A 19,784-nucleotide genomic window follows, 5' to 3' on the forward strand; every position below is an offset into this window, starting at 1 on the left:
TGCTCATTCAGAGAGCTGAGATGGACCCTGCCAGGACAGGGTGGGTCCTAGAGCTGGAGGTAGAATCTGTCCAGTCTTTAGCTGCAATATCTCCTTCCCTGACAACTAGGGTTCCGCTGCCCTTCAAACTCCAGGTTCCTTTGACATGGGGTGCCTGTCCGCCCCCTTCACACACACATACTACAGATCCGTGGCCCCTGTGGACGACCTGCCCAGCTCTCTGACTTGACCTCCCCTCAGGGGAAGGAGCTCCTCCTGGGGCAGGTGACACCCATCCATTCCTAGAACAGATGTGCACTGAGCACCTTTAATGTACTTGTGTCTGTTCCAAGTGGTAGCGATGCAGCAGTTGAACAAAATGAAATTTCTGCCCTCTTGGAGTGGTCCATTCTCATGGGGAGACAGACGAATAAGTATATGATGGGCAATGGCATGCTGGGAGGGAAAATCAAACAGTATGAGGGGATGAAAGACGGGGTTGAGGGGTCAGGGAAGGCCCTCTGAGAAGGTGACATTTGAACTAAGGCCCAAAGGAAGGGAGGGAGAGAAAGAACCTCGTGGGCATCTAAGGAGGAGCATTCCAGGCAGAGGGAACAGCCATTGTGAAAGAAAGGCCAGAAGCGTGGCCATTTGGAGGAATAGCAAGGAGGCCGGTGTGGCTGGTGAGGATGAGAGTGGCAACAGTGGCATCACAGAGGGAGCTGGGTACCAGATGGTGTGGAAATTTATAGGCCAAGAGCCAGACTTTGAATTTCCTTCTGAGCTAGGGTGCCCCTAGGGGATTTATACTCTGGGGACAAGTGCCTGGCTTCAGCCTTCGAGACTCCAGCCCCCTTGTCTAGAAGGGGAATCTGTCACCTGGGATGAGCCCACAGGAGGCTGAGTAGTGCCTACTGGGGACAGGAACAGTCACGCAGGCAGGGATCCCGGCAGGACTCACCAAGCCTCCCTGGCTGCAGTTGTGTGTCTTCTCAGGGCCAGAGCTAAAGGGCATCTCAGAGCTACCTACCCCCAGGCCCTCATTTCTGGGCAGCCTCATGCTCCTCAGAAGTTAGAAAGCATCCCAAAGAGAGTCTGGCAGCAGGGCTGCAGCATTCCCTGTGCCAACTCTGCATCCTCCAGGAATGCCACTTCTCCTGCTGAGCCCGCCCCCAGGGTGGGGAGCCCTAGGCCCACATATTCCAGCCCAGCAGCCTGGCCACTCCACAGGCTGAAGAATGCTGCTTCCATGGGACCAGTGGGAGAACTCAGGCTGGTGGGTTATAATTATCCAAAATGGCAATTTTATTTCACATTACATGTTTTTTTATGAAGTAGGGACATTCACAAAGGAAAATTATATATTATCCCATGTCGTACACATGCGTCCCAGGCATGCGCTTCATTCAGGACGCTGGAACTCAGGGTGTGAGGAGCACCATGTTGGCCCCATCAAATCATAAGCGCACCCTCACCCCTCGAGTTGCCCACCGCTTACCTGGTGGCTCCTGCCATTCGTTATTCCCACTGTTTCCCACTTCTCACACAGGCCCTTCATCAATTTCCAATGAGCACCTCCATCTTAAAACGTCCATATCAGAATTTGGGATTTTCTCCCCAAACAGATCCCTCCCCACAAACGTCCTCACCCTCATAAACAGCACTACTCTCCTCGATCCCTTGTTTCACCCCTGCCCTATGAAATTCCACCGGTGGGTCCTACACACCCTGCTTCCACAATAGATTGTAAATCCTTCTGTTTCTCTGTCCCCACTGCTGCCAGCCCGCTCCAAGCCACCATCCACCCTCCCCTGCCCAGTCCTCTGCAGTGCAGGAGCCTCCAGAACCCTCTCCCTCCGCTTTGCCCTTCACCCAGGGGCCTTTTGGTAAATCAGGCCTGCACACTCCCGGCTTAAAACCCTCCAGGGGCTTCTCGGCCTACTCACAGTACATCCCGACCCCTCACCAGCCTTCCCGAGGCCCTGCCTCCCCCGCACTCAGTCTCCCACTGGCCTCCTGCCTATTCCTGGAACCGGCAAGACTCCTCCCCACTTCAAGCCTTTCTGTTGGTTTTCTCTGCCTGGAAAGCTCTTTCTCCAGGTGTTTGTATGGCTGGCACCTTCTCATCTTTCAGGTCACAGCTCAGAGGCGACCGTACTGGAGAGCACTTCCTACCACCTGTCCTTCTAATGGTATCACTCTGTTTTGTTTTCTTCATTACCTCTTATCACTGGCCACACACTGATGTGCATGCCTCTTGCTTGCTGGTCCCCACTGGAATGAAAGCCCCCTGAGGACGGGGGCCTTGAGTCTTGTCCTCTGCTCTACCCCTCCCCCTGGAGCTGTACTTGACCCTCAAGGGCACCCTGTAGCTATTTATCCACACATTTGTTCATTCTCCTCTGGTAGCTAAGCCCATAGATAAACAGGTGGAGCACAGAAGAATTTTAGGGCAATGGAACTATAATGGTAGCTATGTCTTTATGCATTTGTTCAAACCCATAGAATGTACACTACCAAGCATGACCTCGAATGTACACTGTGGGCTTTGGGCCATAAGGACATAGCCAAGCAGGTTCATCAGTTGTAGCAAATGCACCGGTCGGGTAGGGGATGTTGATTGTGGAGAAGCTATGAGGGGGCCGCAGGAACTTTCTGTACTTTGCGCTCAGTTTTTCTATGAACCTAAAACTGGTCATATTTTTAAGAAGGAAAAAATATGCATTAATGCAAATTAAAAGTATTAATTCCTTAGTTGTCTCCTATTTTGTACTATAAGTTTTTTTTGTCTTTTTTTTTTTTTTTTTTTTTTTTTTAGGGCTGCACCTGTGGCATATGGAGGGTCCCAGGCTAGGGGTCCAATCGGAGCTGTAGCCACTGGCCTATGCCACAGCCACAGCAATGCCAGATCTGAGCCACATCTGCGACCTACGCCACACCTCATGACAGTGCCGGATCCTTAACCCAGTGAGCGAGGCTGGGGATTGAACCTGCGTCCTCATGGATACTAGTCAGATTCATTTCCATTGAGCCACGACGGGAACTCCTGGACTATAAATTTTTTAATGGCATGAAGTTCAATAAAAGTTTACTGGAAAAAAAAAATCAATAAGAGACAGACTCTATTCCCAAGGGAGTTTGGTCCCTCTGAAGAATTGGCTGCTGCCTTTCTGGGTGAACCTTTTCCAGGGCACTCATCTCCCTGCGCTGTGGCGGTGGGATGAGTAACCAAGCGCTTGTACTGTGGGGGAGCCTGGTCACTGTGTACCCAGTGGAATGGACTGAATTGGGCGCAGCACCCAATCCAGAGCCGACACTCAGTAGGTCTTGTGCAGTGACTGGAAAGTGTAGGAAGAAATCCTTCTCAGATTTTTTTTTGCATCATCCAGTAGCTTCTCGGCAAACTCTAGTGCCCTGACCTCCTAAATGCTTGTTGGTTTCTCCTGGACCTGCTGCTGGATTCCAGAACAGACCTTCGTATGCCCACCCCTACCGTGCTCTAGCTCCCAGCCTCCTCCTGCACACCAGTGGTTCTAGACACTGTGGGGAGAACAGTGTCCAGAGGCTCTGCTGTGATGGGGTTTCAGGAGCACATGCTTTGGGCCCCAGGCCTACAATGTGTCCCTGCCCCTCTGCGGGTGCTCCCCAGAGGTATTTGATGGAGACAACTTGAAATTTCCAATCAAGTCCTAACAATAGCACCCAGGCTGGGCCAGGGGAGGCAGAGTACAGAAGTGATTTAGGGTGTTTGTGGGCTCTGGGTTCAGCAAGAGTCAGTGGGCTTGGACTCCTGCTGGGCCAATGTGACCTCAGGCTAAAGTGATACAGGGAGCCTTTGGGATCCAGTGCCCATCTAGATAGAGCCCTGGGCCTGCTCTGGAGACCATACTTATAGAGGGAGGATGACAGCTTGGCATCTACCAAGAGGAAGGGGCCCTGACTGGCCACGGGGATGGGCCACCAGGTCATGTAGAGGGATGATGATATATCCCTTGGAGTAAAGAAGTCTTAGTGGATAAGAGAGCTGTGTGCAAACACTTCACAGGATTAAATGCCCCCAGGTGCCATGCTATGCCCTCACTGCTCCATTGCCAGACCCAGACTCCTGCTGGCAGCACCAGACTCTACATCTACTCATTCACAGCCTCGCCTTCACACCACATCCCAGGGCGTGCAAGGCGTGCTCATCTTTAGACCTCTCGTAGCCGGTTTCTTCATCTGTAGAGTGTGATCAAAATACCCGCTTCCCAGGGCTGCACAGTTAAATGAGGTGGGTCAGGCAGGGCCCTTAGCGTGATACGTGGTCATGGCGGGCCCTTGAGAGGTTAAGTTGCCTCTTCTGTTCCTTCTCCCAGTGCAGCCAAGGAGCCCAGGAAGCCAGCACTTCTGACAGAGAACGCAGAATTCAGAAAGACAGTCTGTGGGGAGGAGTTTAGTTGTTTATAAAACAGGCCAACACGTTTCCACCTCGTAAGTTCTAAATCCATCATCCCTAGCTCCCTCGATCTAAGAATAGTCCCCCAGTGGAGCCAACGTGCCGCAGCACGCTCTCTCCGCAGGTGACCGAGGCCGGGCAGCACAGCAGCCACAGCGCCTCCTCCTCCTCCTGGGGGTGGGAATGGGGAGGGCTGCCTCTCCCAGCTCTGCTGTTTCTGAACCACTATCAGATTCAGCTTTCTCTCCCTTCCAAGTCCTGCCTCACTGGGCTGTTTTAACCATCAAACGCGGTGCCTGCAGTGATGCAAAGGGAGAGATAGCAGTGGGAAGGCATGTAGGTGGGGACCTTGGCCCCACTCAGGACCCCAGTGTCCTCTTCTGTAATGGGAAAACTGAACAACCTTTTAACCTGGGGGGTTCTACAGGAGGTCCTAGGGCAGTCCTGGCCTTGCAGCCTCAGAATGAGACCTCTGAGGGCAAACCCGTTAGTTCAGCCCATTTTTATGTATCACCTGAACCAAGGCCATGCCTCTGTCAGGTCCAAGGGAGCTACGCTGAGGACCTGGGTGTGTATCCCCCTCCTCTGCTCCTCGGCCTCCACCTTCTCTCCCTCTCTCTCCCTCTTGTTCTCTCATACACGCCTATACCCACCCACACCATCACACAAGTTCTCCAGGCTCAGAAGGACTTTTGCATTGTCCCACCCCAAACTCTACCCCCTACAGAAATACTCTCTCCAGCTGGGGGCTCAGGACCAGCTGGGGGCTCAGGACCAGCCTGCTGGTCCTTACAGTGCTTTTCCTGCATGTGGATCTCCTTCCCATATCGTGGGCTCCCTTTTGGCTTCCAGGAGAGAACAGGACAGCTCCATACCCCTGCTAGCCTTCATTCATGTGTGTGTTTGTTCATTCAAACAGTAGGTATTAGCGCTCATGGACTGTTTCAGGTGCGGGGAAATAGCAGCAAAGAGTCCTGCTCTCAAAGAGCTTGCATTCTGCTCAGGAGAGAGATAATAAATGACCAGTAAAAGTATATGAAGAAAAATAAAGCAGGTGAGAAGACAGAGATGAAGAGGGGCATAGATTGCTATTTCCTCTAGAATTGTCAGGAAAGGCCTCTCGAGTAAGGTGACCTTTGAACAAATACCTGACAACATGAGGGAGTGAGCCTGTGGACATCAGGGGCAAGAGCATTCCAGACAGCAGGAGCAGCAGATGCAAAGGCCCTGAGGCCAGTACTGTTTGAGGGATGGTAAGGAAGTCAGTGTGGCTCTGGTGACATCAGTAAGGTGGAACTTCACAGGACATGAGGTCAAGGAGGAAGCTGGATACCAGCTGTTGTTTATCTGAATCAGAGGAGAAGCCATTGGAGGATTTGGAGCAGAGCAAGTGTCATGTCGACTTAGTGCCAGGTTTTAATAGGATCACTCAGGCTCCACGTAGAGAATAGATCATGGGGGAAACAGAGGCAGCAGAGAGCAGTTAGGAAACCCTTGCAGGAATAAAGTGATGGGCTGGTGACAGCTGGCCAGAATCCGGCTATGGTTTGTTTTTTCGTTTGTTTGATTTATGATTTTTATTTTTTCCATTGCGGTTGACTTACAGTGTTCTATCTGTTTCTACTGTACAGCAAAGTGACCCAGTCATACATGTATATATATTCTTTTTCTTGCCGTAGCCTCCATCATTTTCCATCACAAGTGACTAGATATAGTTCCCTGTGCTCTACAGCAGAGTCTCCATGCTTATCCACTCCAAATGCAATAGTTTGCATCTATTAACCCCAGACTCCCCGTCGATCCCACTTGGGCCTCCCCCGTGGCATATGGACATTCCCAGGGTAGGTGTCAAATCGGAGCTGTAGCCACCAGCCTGTGCCACAGCCACAGCAACGCAGGTTCTGAGCTGCGTCTGCAACTTACACCACAGCTTGTGGCAACGCCAGATCCATTAACCCACTGAGTGAGGCTAGGAATCGAACCCAAGTCCTCGTGAATACTAGTCAGGTTCGTTACCGCTGAGCCACAACAGGAACTCCCAGACTCCAGCTGTGTTTTAAACATTAAATCCCTTCCCTTTTCTTTCCTGGCGGACAGCCACAGCGTCCTCTCTGGCCTTTTGCCTTCAGCTCTCATCCCCCATCTCTTCCTCTCACCTCATTCTCAGTGCTGCTGTGGATCCCTCTCTAGAAGGGGAGCCAGGCCAGCCAGCATCTACTTAGCCTGCCCTGAGGCGATTTGGGCCGCAATCTCAAACCATCTCCAGAGTAACACTGAGGGCTAATGCTCCACTTTCTGATTCTGGAGTGGCTTCTTCCTGTTGCCTCAGATCCTATCTCAAGGGCATCATTGGCCCCAGAGATGGATGGATGGACTAACTAGCAATTACTGAAGAGTGCCTCTTCTCTCACACTGCCCCAATGGTGCCATTGTCCCCACAGCCATTCTCTGGGCCAATCTGTTGTAGAAGCTGCCCCTCTGTGGCCAGTGTGACCAGGGACAGAGACTCACAGCTCTCTGTTCTTGAGGCCAGTGGCCAGGAGGCTGCTCTTGCCACCGATCAGGGAATAAAGACCAGCAGCCAGGCACAGGACTGGAGTTTATAGCACCAGATCTCAGCATTGTGCATGTGTGTGTGTGTGTGTGTGTGTGTGTGTGTGAGAGAGAGCGTGCACGCACACACTCCTCCACTCTGCTCTCCAGACAGAGCAGGGGGCTCAGAAAGACTGTGGGCAGGGGGAGCAGCCCAAATATATTCGCCTCCACTCAGGAGCTCTACCTTGAGTGCCTGTACCATGTGCTGGGGCTGATGGATGCATGTCCTGCTCATAGCACTCTGCTCCCAACCCCAGCTCACAGACCTGTGAGATAGTTACAAAGAGAAACACCTCTAAATCCAGGGGAAGTGTGTTGTGTGTGTTTGGAGAGCTCTGGGTACCTTCAGAGCTCAGAGGAAGTGAAAGTAACAGCCTTCCAGCAGCCCAGCAGGACTCAGCCTTATACTGGCCACAGTTCACTTTTACAGCAAACAGGATGCCATCAGGATCAATAAAGGCATCTCAGAGTTGGCAAATGTCAGTGGCTACCCTCTAAGAGTAGTGAACTCTTACTCATCCTTCAAAACCCAGCTAAGAATTAACCCCTGGAACTTTCAGTGATACTTACCTCCAACAGAGCATATCATCCTCTCCTCTTTGCTACCTCTGTCCCTTAGAAATACTGGTTTTTTAAAAAATCATCATCCTATATTATTGCCTTTTAAGCGTATGAACACACAACAAAGAAAATTGCAATTGCGCTTCTCCCACTTCTCTTTCTCTTCCTCTGATGATGTTTGTTCTCAGTTTGGGATGCATTCTTTAGGATCTGTACATACAGAAATACATAGGGGCTACATAAATTGAATCGTATTCTCTCTGTATTGTTCTGCAACATCTTTTTCTTTTTCTTTTCTTTTCTTTTTTCTTTTTCTTTTTTTTTCTTTTTTTTTTGTCTTTTCAGTGCCACACACGTGGTATATGGAAGTTCCCAGTCTAGGGGTTGAATCAGAGCTGCAGCTTCTGGCCTACACCACCGCCACAGCAACTCGGGATCTGAGCCATGTCTGTGACCTACACCATAGCTCACAGCAGCGCCAGATCCTTAACCCACTGAGCGAGGCCAGGGATTGAACCTGCATCCTCATGGATGCCAGTTGGGTTCGTTACCACTGAGCCATGACAGGAACTCCTACAACCTGCTTTCTTAAAAATGTTTGAGATATCTTCCCATGTCAGTCCACAGGGTGCTACCTCATTATTTTTAATAAATGGGTATTATTCAGTAGAAGGGTCAATCCACAGTTTTCTCAAACACTCCTCTGTTGATGGATATTTTGAGATTTCCCCCAATCTTTTGCGATTGAAGACTGTGCTACAGTAAACACTGTTGTGCTGGCCTCCTTGCGTACACATGCCATCAGTTGGTCCTCATAACCGTCTCTCCCCCTGGCTGTCTTCCCAAGTGGACTGGGAGCCCCAGGGCAGAAACCGAGTCCTCCTCTTCTGGGTCTTGTGTCTGGTACAGGGCCAAGCCAGAAGAGACATCCACGTGATGAAATAACTAGGCTCATCTGAGCAAAATCACGACTGTATGAAAAGCCGGGGTGAACTCAGGGAACAGAAGCAAGCTGGAACAGAGGCAGGACAGGTGATGTGGCCAAAAAGGACAGACCTGTGGGGGCCTCAAGAGCCGGCTCAGAGGCCCGTCCTAGGTGGTGGGAACACAGGGACTTGTCCTTGGGAGGACTTGTCTACACTGGGTTTCAACCTGATTTCTCCCACCCAGACCAGCAGCCTCAGAGAGGGTCAGGACCTGAACATCTTTCTATGCGGAGGCTGCCACCTAGACCCAAAACACTTGAGGAGACCTGAATTCCTTCCTCACAGCAGCACCGAGGGACCACTAATCACTGCCCAAAGGGTGGGATACCTATGAGCTTGGGCGGCTGGAAGTTTCTCAGAAGTTTCTCCCAAACTTGCCCGGCTCCAAAGCCAGCTCCGTCCACACTGACATCTATCACCTTCCGAAATCCAGAGCCTTCCTCTCTCTGAGGCTCTCAACCCTTGCCCCTCCTCGTGTTGCAAAAGAACAGCCCTGCCTGATGCCCTGGGTCCTTGTGAGGCCTTTGATAGGCAGAAGACTTAGGCGAACCATTGGCTGCCTGACTTTTCGCATCCTCCCTCCCTCCTCTCCCCACGCCCAGCAGCTGTGGACCGTGGAGGCGGGCAGAGCCTTCCACAGCTGCCTCTGCCCCAGCCCCCGTGCTCACAAGGGCCCGGGGAGGTTTCTGCTCCTCCTCTCACCAGCTATACCTCCTGCCTTCCATCACTGAGCTTGTCCCTACCAGGTGGGCCATGACTCTGCTGTACCTTTTCTTAATTATCTGGAGAGCAGGGGTTTTCTAGAGAGGACGGTATATTAACAGAAGAGGTTCTGGAGCCTGAGTTTGAATCCAGCTGTGCTCTTCACCAGCTGTGTGACCCTGCACGGTTCATATCTCCTCTCTGGGGTGTGAGGTCATACCTCACAGGCTTGTCATGGGGACTCAGTAAATTAATACATATAAAGCGCTCATCACAGGGCCAGGCATACACAAGTATTCTGTGACCTTATTAGCATTTTGGAACCGGTGAAGGAGCCTGAGACTCAGGGGTCCTGGATTCTCGACGTGACCCTGGACAAGATATTTTCCCTCTCTGAGCTTAGTCGCCTTGTGTGTAAAATGGAGGCAGTAACACCGTGGAAGATCACTGTGGGGATTAAGGTAGCGTAGACCAGATCATAGCCCTCTTTCTCATGGTCAGAGGTGGCAGCTAGAGCTCAGGCCATCACATCCACACTTCCAGAGACAGGATGGAGGAAGGAGCAAAGAAGAAGGGGCAAAGGGCACATGCCGCTGGTCTTCGAAGGAAGGGGCCCATAAACTACTGCAGGACAGTCCAGCTTAACCCTCCTGCACTGTTGGTGAGAATGTAAGTTGGTACAACCACTATGGAGAACAGTAGGGAGGTACCTTGGAAATCTATACATAGAACTACCATATGACCCAGCAATCCGACTCTTGGGCATATATCTGGACAGAACTTTCCTTAAAAAAGATACATGCACCCGCATGTTCTTTGCAGCACAATTTTCAATAGCCAAGACATGGAAACAACCCAAATGTCCATCGATGATGATTGGATTAGGAAGATGTGGTATACATACACAATAGAATACTATTCAACCGTAAAAAAGAATGCATAATGCCATTTGCAGCAACATGGATGGAACTAGGGACTCTCATACTGAGTGAAGTCAGTCAGAAAGAGAAAGACAAATACCATATGATATAACTTATATTTGGAATCTAATATACAGCACAAATGAACCTTTCCACAGAAAAGAAAATCATGGACTTGGAGAATATACCTGTGGTTGCCAAGGGGGAGGGGGGGGAGTGGGCTGGATTGGGAGCTTAGGGTTAATGGATGCAAATGATTGCCTTTGGAATGGATTGGCAATGAGATCCTGCTGTGTAGCACTGGGAACTATGTCTATTCACTTATGATGGAGCACGATAATGTGAGAAAAAAGAATGTATACATGTATGTGTAACTGGGTCACTATGCTGTGCAGTAGAAAAAAATTGTATTGGGGAAATAACAATTAAAAAATTAATTAATTAAAAAAAAAGAGAACAGTCCATTGCATCTCATTGGCCAAGTCCAGCTGCAGGAGGGGTTGGGAAATGTAGTCTTCATTCTGTGGTCTGGAACAACCAAGAGGCTCTGCCACACATGCTCAGGTGTTCTCCCCTCCCAGGCAGGACCCTCCAACAAAAAGGCTGCCTGCTTCCTAGCCCTGGGCTGCAGTCCCAGCACCAGAAGGCCCTGGGAGGACCTGGGTTGCCAGGAAGCTCGGGCAGATGCCACAAGACCTGAACAGATTTGGGGACTGTGTCCAGCCTGTGCCAGGGACCCTGCCAGCCCCGAGGTTCCGCTGCCTGCAGGGCTCTTAGGCTGACGCAGGTGTGGTGGGCCATGAGCCTCGTCACTTGTCACAGCCTGGATCAACCCTGCCGAACCCCAGGAGCAGGGGCCCAGGCTCCAAAGAGGTTAGGGAATCCCTTTTAACCCTGAGGTCTCCGCCCAAGGTTCGGCCAAGTGTCTCGGGGCCAGCGGATCTGCGTCAATCAGGTGGGATTTCAGTGTCCTCAAGAACCTGGCGAGTGCCAGGCATGCTGCAGAGAATCCTCTGTAGGGCCAGGAATCATCCTGAACTTATCTGTTTTGAAAAATGGGTGTCCTGTACTCCAGTAAGCTTAGGAAGAGGCTTCTCATGGGGCCATCCTCCTTCCTCTCACCTCTCCGCGTAGAAGCATCTTGCGGAGACCAGAAGGCTCTCCCATCTTCCCTGTGCTCCTGAATAGGCGGCCCTAGGTAAGGGTGGAGGGTAGGTGTGTGTGAAACATACCCTAAAACGCTGCAGGAGCTCAGAACTTAGAAATGTCCTGTGGGAGTCCGTCTGCTACGGGGATAGCCCAGCTTTCGCTCTTCCACTTCAGCAGCCTGGGTTTTTTTTTTTCTGTAGGAGGTTTGTTTAAAGTGTTCGGGAACCCCTGACTTTTCTTTCCACCCTAGGCCCCCTCATCTGCTGGGAAGGTTTGCCACCAGCATGGCTTTCCCTGCCTGTTCCTCCTCCCTGCTGTGGCCCACTTCATACGTGGGTGTGAGCTGTGACTGTGTGTCAGGCACTGTACCAGGGCATTACACGGGTATCAGCTCATGCAGGCTTCCTCCTAGCAACCCTGTGAGGTAGGTGGGGACAGAAGTACTATTGTCACACAGCTGTGTGGTGATGTGGGGCCCAGGAGAGCATAGCACAGTCCACAGTGCATAGGCCGTGTTATATCTATACACCGGGGCTGGCAAAGTACAGCCCATAGGCTAGATCTTACTCGTGGATTGTTTTGTATGGCCTTGCAAGCTAAGAATGGTTTTGAAAGGCTTAAATAAAGAATAAGGAGTTCCCTTCGTGGCTCAATGGAGTTCCATTCATGGCTCAGCGGAAATGAATCTGACTAGTTATCCATGAGGATGCAGGTTCGATCCCTGGCCTTGCTCAGTGGGTTAAGGATCCAGTGTTGCTGTGAGCTGTGGTGTAGGTTGCAGATGTGGCTCAGATCCCATGTTGCTTTGGCTGTGGTGTAGGCCGGTGGCTATAGCTCCTAGTCAGCCCCTAGCCTGGGAACCTCCATGTGCTGTGGGTGCTGCCCTAAAAAGACAAAAAAAAAAAAAAAAAAGAAAAAGAAAGGAAAAGAGTAAGAATATGCAACAGAGACTGAATGAGACTAAACCTAAAATATTTACTCTCTGCCTTTGGAATAAATTTGGCAAACTCTGGTGTAGAATATGCAGAGTTTAGTGCGGATTCTGGAGCCGCATTGCCTGGGTTCTAGAGCCTCAGTTGTGTCCTCCAGATGATGGCCTCACAGGGTTGTTGGGATTAAATGAGATGAAGAATAGAAAGCCCCTAACCTCGAGTCAGCTTCTTTGGAAGTATCAGCGGAAGCTATTTCTGAGCCTTTGCCAGACTTCTCGACCCAGTGGGCTCCCCCGGCCCGAGCGTGGCTTCCTCGGAGCGTGTTTCCTTTGGCAGGAGGAGAGGGACCTGCCAGCTGCCCATTGTGCTGCGTCCTGCTGGTGGGTCCGCGCTGCCTTCCTCCCACCCCCATTCCTGCTGACCGTCAGCTGGTGCCGCTCACCAGGGCCGGGCGCAAAGCCCACGCCAGGTGCCGAGTTGGGCCCGCAGGCACCAAGCCCGTTCCACTCTCCACCTCGTGCCTCCGATCAGCTTGGCTGAAACTCCTGCTTAACTGTAGGAGCTTCGGCCTGGGGTTCATCCTCTCTGTGTGCATTTCCTCGCTCAGGGGCCAAACAGGCAGACAGCTATGTTTCCTCAAACCCAAGCTTTTGGCTAACGAGTGCCTTCCTGCCAGGGAAGAGGAAAAGGGAAGGGTAATCCCGGGCCAGCCAGCCTCCCTCTGTGAAAGAGTGGTCTGCAGAACAGATTGTCAGTGGATAGTGAGTGAAATGTAAAGATTAAAAAACTCAGGTCATTGGAAAAAACATCACAAAGAATATGTCCTGCTCTGGATAGGAATAGGCTTTCAATTCTCACAAGCAATGGAAAAAATGGTAAGATAAAAGATCAAGATGGGAGTTCCCTGGTGGTCTAGTGGTTAGGACTCAGCTCTTTCGCCACTGCAGCCTGGGTTCAATCCCTGGTCTGAGAACTGAGATCCCACATCAAGCTGCTGCTCACTGTAGCCGGGGCGGGGGGGTTGGGGGGGGGGGAGGAATCAAGAAATTTTACTACCTAGAACCATAAAACATGTTTAACGTCAAAATGTTGTCTTTTTAGGGCCACACCCACAGCATATGGAGGTTCCCAGGCTAGGGGTCGAATCAGAGCTGTAGCTGCCAGCCTTTACCACAGCCACAGCCACGCCAGATCCGAGTCATGTCTGCAACGTACACCACAGCTCACAGTAACACCAGATCCTTAACCCACTGAGTAAGGCCAGGGATCGAACCTACAACCTCATGATTCCTAGTCGGATTTGTTTCTGCTGTGCCATGACGGGAACTCCCAAAACAAAATTTTAAATCAAACTGAGAAAAAACATTCATGCCAGATATGGTACAGAATTTATTTTTCTTTTTTCTTTTTTGCTTTTTAGGGCCACACCTATGACATATGGAAGTTCCCAGGCTTCTGGCCTATGCCACAGCCACAGCAACCCCAAATCTGAGCTGAGTCTTCAACCTATACCTGAGCTCATGGCAATGCGGGATCCTTAACCCACTGAGTGAGGCCAGGGATTAAACCCACATCCTCATAGATACTAGTCAGGTTCTTAACCTGCTGAGCCACAGCAGGGACTCCCCAGAATTAATATTCTTTTTTTTTTGTCTTTTTCTAGGGGCTGCACCCGTGGCATATGGAGGTTCCCAGGCTAAGAATCTAATCGGAGCTGTAGCCACTGGCCTACGCCACAGCCACAGCAACTTGGGATCCAAGCCACGTCTGTGACCTACGCCACAGCTCACAGCAATGCCGGATCCTTAACCCACTGAGTGAGGCCAGGGATCGAACCCACAACCTCATGGTTGCTCGTCAGATTTGTTAACCACTGAGCCATGACGGGAATGCCAATATTCTTAAAGAGAAAACACTTTAAAACAACAAAGTTCTTCATATACTAGAGAGCATACCTGTCCTGTGCTCGGAATATAGGCGGATGTAATACCAAACCAGGATTTCCTATTTCTTAAATTTCTTACTTAATTTACACTGTGTGCTCAATTTACACTCTCAAAAGATGGTTTTCTTCCTTTCAGAGCATTCAAGTGAACTGAGGTGTCATTTTTTAAAACTCCGTCTTAAAATGTAAGGTTGATAGAGTAGACAACTGCATGTAATGTACTTTAAAAAAAAAAAGTTAAAAAATACCAAAGCTCTTGAGAACAACAATAATAGCAAATATTTATATAGGACCATAGTGCCCCCTTATCCGAGTTTCTCCTTCTGTGGTTTCAGTTACTCGCTGTCAACCACAGTTCAGCAATATTAAATGGAAAATTCCAGCAATAAACAATTCATAGGTTTTAAATTGTGTGCCACTGCCATAGCATAATGAAATCTGGTTCTATCTATCCTGCTCTGCCCTTTGTCCAGCCCATCCACGCATACATGCTGCATGCCCATTAGTGTAGGAGAAACATAGAATGCACAGGGTTTGGTACTGTGGGTGGTTTCAGGCACCCACTGGGGGTCTTGGAAAGTGTCCCCTGCAAGGATGGACCACTATACTATGTTGTTTTTTTGTTTGTTTTTTGGGTTTCTTTTTTTTTCTTTTTTTTCTTTTTTTTGCTTTTTAGGGCCACACTCATGGCATATGGAGGTTCCCAGGCTAGAGGTTGAAATCGGAGCTACGGCTACAGCCTGGGCCACAGCCACAGCAACTCGGGATCCAAGCTGTGTCTGCAACCTACACCACAGCTCACGGCAACACCAGATCCTTAACCCACTGAGCGAGGCCAGGGATTGAACCCACAACCTCATGGTTCCTAGTTGGATTCCTTTCCACTGCGCCACAACGGGAACTCCTATACTGTATATTTTATACATACTCATGTAATCCTTGTAACTGAGTAAGTACGTATAAAATTTATGGTAAAGGTACTATTATTATCTCCCTTTAACAGATGAGGGAACTGAAGCGCAGAGAAGCTAAGTAACTTGCCCAAAGGTCACTCAGCTAATAAATGGAGGAACTGGGATTTGAACCCAGGCCATCTGGCTCTTGGGTCTGAGCACTTGAACTCTTCTATACTAAACAATAAAAAGATATGAAACTGGCAGTACACAGAAGAAGAAATAGAAATATCTGAGAAAACAATTATTTTCCAATTTCAGTGGTAGTCAGAAAAGAACAAATAAAAATAATGACACCATTTTTTGTCTTCAAGTTAGAAAAGATTTTTACATATTTTAATAACTGATCCTGGCAAGGCTGGAGTGAAACAGAGACTCCCACAGATTGCTGTAGTTATATTCAAGGGGCCTTTCTGAAAAGTATTCTAGCAGTACTCAAAACAATACTCAGGAATCTCAAAAGTGCCTGTACCATTTGACCAGGAATTCCCATTCTAAGAATCTAATTGGAGAAGATATTTAGAGATGTAGATAAAGATTCGGGCACAAAGATGCTGAAAAATTAGAAACAACCTATAGAGCTGATAATAGAATACAGGTTAAGGAAATTGTTTAATCTTCATAAGGGGCAAATTAGGCAGTCATTTTAAATAAATGTGTGTAGCAAAAGACACCATCAACAAAGTGAAGAGGCATCACAGACTTCTGGGTGAAGACCTTTGCAACGCTTATAACAAAAGAATTACATAAACACAAGGACTACACAAAGAACCCTTAGAGATCAGTAAGAAAAAGGCAGACATCCAAAGAGCAAAATAGGCAGAGAATGGAAATACACAATTCATAGAAGAAGCAATTTAGGGCTAGTAACCTAAGGAGATGCTCCATCTCGTTAGTAAAAATGCAAATTAATTGCATGCCCTTATTTAGAATAGCAGGAGTCTAAAGGCAAAGCTAGAGGGACATACATTCCTATCCATTGCTGATGGAACGTAAATGATGAGGCTGCAGCCGCTATGGAGAGCTGTTTGGCCACAACTAGTATATTTAAACATGTGATCGCACCCCACTCCCACTTCTGGGAATCAGCCTGCACAACACCAATTTGTACAAGGAGGCATGTTCAAGGATGTTCATTGCAGTGCTGTTTATAGTAGCAATAATACTATAGTATTGTTGTAAAATATTAAGGAATATTGTATATTGTATTGTGTAATAAAATAGCAACAATGCTCATCATTAAAGAATTGTCCATTAGGAGTTCCCATCGTGGCTCAGTGGTTAACGAACCCGACTAGGATCCATGAGCATGCAGATTCAATCCCTGACCTTGCTCAGTGGGTTAGGGGATCCAGCATTGCAGTGAGCTGTGTAGGTCGCAGACGCAGCTCAGATCCCTCGTTGCTGTGGCTGTGGTGTAGGCCCGCAGCTCCAGCTCCAGTTCAACCCCTAGCCTGGAAACCTCCATATGCTGTGGGTGTGGCCCTAGGGGAAAAAAAGGCAAAAAAATAGAACAAGTCACCAAAAAAGATACATATTTGAATAACACTGCTTATTTAAATCTTTAAAACAAACTAAAACTAATAGTATTTAAGGACACATATGTGGAAAAATATAAAACAAGCATGCAAATAATGTATCCCAACTTCAAATAGTAGTTGCCTCCAGGAAGGACGGAATGTAAGGGTAGGGATGGGAGATGGGTATCTTTATGATTGATTTTTTTGTTTGTTTTTTGTTTTTTAGGGCCACCCTCACAGCATTTGGAAGTTCCCAGGTTAGGGGGCCTAATCGGAGCTGTAAGCTGCCAGCTTACACCAGAGCCACAGCAATGCCAGATCTGAGCCATGTCTGCGATCTATACCATGGCTCACTACAATGCTGGATCCCCGACCCACTGAGCAAGGCCAGGGATCGAACCTGCATCCTCATGGACACTAGTCGGATTTGTTTCTGCTGCCCACAATGGGAACTCCTATGATGGATTTTTTTAAATTGATGTTTTTAAAGATTGAAGCAAATACAGCAAAATATTAACTAATGTTCTAAATCTGGTTGGTAACATGTGTCTTTCTGTTAAATTGTTTTTTATACTTTCCTGCGTATTGAGGTATTTCAAAATTTCAAATAAATTATTTTTAATTTACTTTTTGAACAATCCACAATACTATGGAGAAATGCTTGAGTTGTAATATTAAGGCCTAAAAGCAAGACAATATAAACACAAATATTTACAGATTTCACAAATTAAAGGTTTGAAAGAGATGCATAAAATATTCATAGCAATGGGCCAGATTCTAGAAGTTGGCTTTCTTTATACCCATCTATATATTTTTCTTTCTTTCTTTTTTTTTTCTTTTTTGCCATGAAGATGTATTACTTTTTTTCTGTTTTTTTTTTTTTTTTTTTTGCTATTTCTTGGGCCGCTCCCGCGGCATATGGAGGTTCCCAGGCTAGGGGTCCAATCGGAGCTGCAGCCACCAGCCTACGCCAGAGCCACAGCAATGCTGGATCTGAGCCATGTCTGCAACCTACACCACAGCTCGCGGCAACGCCAGATCGTTAACCCACTGAGCAAGGGCAGGGACCGAACCCGCAACCTCGTGGTTCCTAGTCGGATTCGTTAACCACTGCGCCACGGCGGGAACTCCTCTTTTTTCTTTTGACTACACCTGCAGCCTGTGTAAGTGCCTGGGTCAGGCACTGAACCTGTGCCACAACAGTGATCCAAGCCACAGCAGTGACAATGCCAGATCCTTAACCGCTAGGCCTCCAGAGAACTCCCAAGGTGTATTACTTTTGCATCCAGAAAAAAAAATTTTTTTTAAACAACTACCGAACAAAATGTGAGGAAGTTTAATTAGACCCCAGGAAAGGGCCTGAAGCCTAGGAACAGGTGCAGTGATGGGGTGGGAGCACCGTGGGCTGTGCTCAGATGCTGGCTTGGAGACTGGCTGTAGGACTCTGAGTTCCCCAATCTTTGACTAGTCAGCAAACCCTTATTGAGCAGAGCTGTGTCCCAGGCACTGTGCTCGGGACAGGGCAGTGAACGGGACACACACGTTCCTTCCCTCACTGGGGAGTGGACAGTCTAGTGAGGAGGGGCAGTAAACACACCACCACCCAGACCATCTATCCACCGCCCACAAGGGGAAGGACAAGGCCAATGACAAGAAGCCAGGTTGATGGGGTACTGGGGGATCTGGCCTCTGAGCATCATTTAAACAGAACCCGAAGGGAGTTCCCGTTGTGGCGCAGTAGTTAATGAATCTGACTAAGAACCATGAAGTTGCAGGTTCGATCTCTGACCTTGCTCATTGGGTTAAGGATCCGGCGTTGCCGTGAGCTGTAGTGTAGGTCGCAGACGCAGCTTGGATCCCGCGTTGCTGTGGCTCTGGCGTAGGCTGGCGGCTACAGCTCCGATTGGAGCCCTAGCCTGGGAACCTCCATATGCCATGGGAGCGGCCCAAGAAATGGCAAAAAGACAAAAAAATAAAAACAGAACCTGAAGGATGAGGGGGTATGGAGCCCAACTAAGCCAGGACTTGGAGAGAAAGGCCAGCCCCACAGGGCATATTAAAGGAACTGCAAAGAGGCAGGGGTTCTGAATGCTGGGGTTGGGGGAGGGCAGTGGGGAGTCGTGCACAGCAGGAAAGTCTGGAGCCAGATCACTCAGGGCCTCCCAGGCCAGGAAAGGCCTTTAGGGGCCGTGGGAAGTCAGTGAACCATTAAAGCAGGGGAATCACCTGGTTAGGTGTGCAGTCGTCAGAGATGATTTCGATGCTCTTTGAAGATGAGAGTGGATGGTGGGCAGCCCAGTTAGCTGGTTGGCTGTTGGTGTGGCCCAGAGAAAATGGGGTTGGCATCAGGCTGATGGCAGTGGAGATGGAGAGGTGCGGAAGGATGTGAGGGGGTTTTGGAGGCAGAACTGGCAAGTTTAGGATCGTGTGTGTGTGTGTGTGTGTGTGTGTGTGTGTGTGTGTGTGTGTGTGTAAGAGAGATGCCGTGTATGGTGGGTGACAGTGAGGGAAGGGCCCAGGAGAGAGCCAGGTCTGGGACAGGAATGGTTATGGGTCGGTGGGAGTGAAATAAAGGGCAGACTGGGGAGGGCAGGAGGAAGCAGGGAGGACGAGTGGGCCCCCAGGGGGTAGGGGGTGGGCTTTGGTTTCTTCCTGTGTACACTGGAGTTCCCGATGATACCTGCGCCCCCAGGGTGAGTGTTTCAGCCCAGTTATTCGGAACCACCTCTACAGCAGTCTCCTCTCTCCCTCGCAGGTGGGACGTGTTACTCTTGGGGCTGGAACGAGCACGGCATGTGCGGAGATGGCACCGAAGCCAACGTCTGGGCCCCAAAGCCCGTGCAGGCTCTGCGGTCGTCATCGGGACTCCGGCTGGGCTGTGGGGCTGGCCACTCCCTGGCCCTCTGCCAGCTGCCACCCCTCCCTGCCCTGGGCCAGCGCCCCAGGCTCCCTGATCCTTCCCCAGAGGCCACCAAGGAAGCCGGATCTCAAGAAGCCATGGATGAAGAGAGAAACCCAGAAACTTCTCCCCAAAGCCAATCTGACAGACTCAGAAATGGGGGGCTTGTGACAGAGACTCTTTAATAAAAAAAATGGCTTTACCTACC

General features: G+C 49.4%; 1 protein-coding gene across 3 annotated transcripts in view; it reads left to right on the forward strand.

Annotated features, from left to right (window-relative positions):
- The window catches only part of SERGEF (secretion regulating guanine nucleotide exchange factor), a 242,637-nt gene extending 222,853 nt beyond the window's left edge, over positions 1-19,784 (forward strand). For all 3 annotated transcript variants that reach the window (XM_047776177.1, XM_047776178.1, XM_047776181.1), the window contains one exon: positions 19,433-19,784. In XM_047776177.1, the coding sequence (XP_047632133.1) occupies positions 19,433-19,761 (329 nt within the window). In that variant the 3' untranslated portion in view covers positions 19,762-19,784. The remainder of the gene's footprint in view (positions 1-19,432) is intronic.

This window comes from Phacochoerus africanus, chromosome 4 (assembly GCF_016906955.1).
Source record: "Phacochoerus africanus isolate WHEZ1 chromosome 4, ROS_Pafr_v1, whole genome shotgun sequence".
Classification (NCBI taxonomy): Eukaryota; Metazoa; Chordata; class Mammalia; order Artiodactyla; family Suidae; genus Phacochoerus; species Phacochoerus africanus.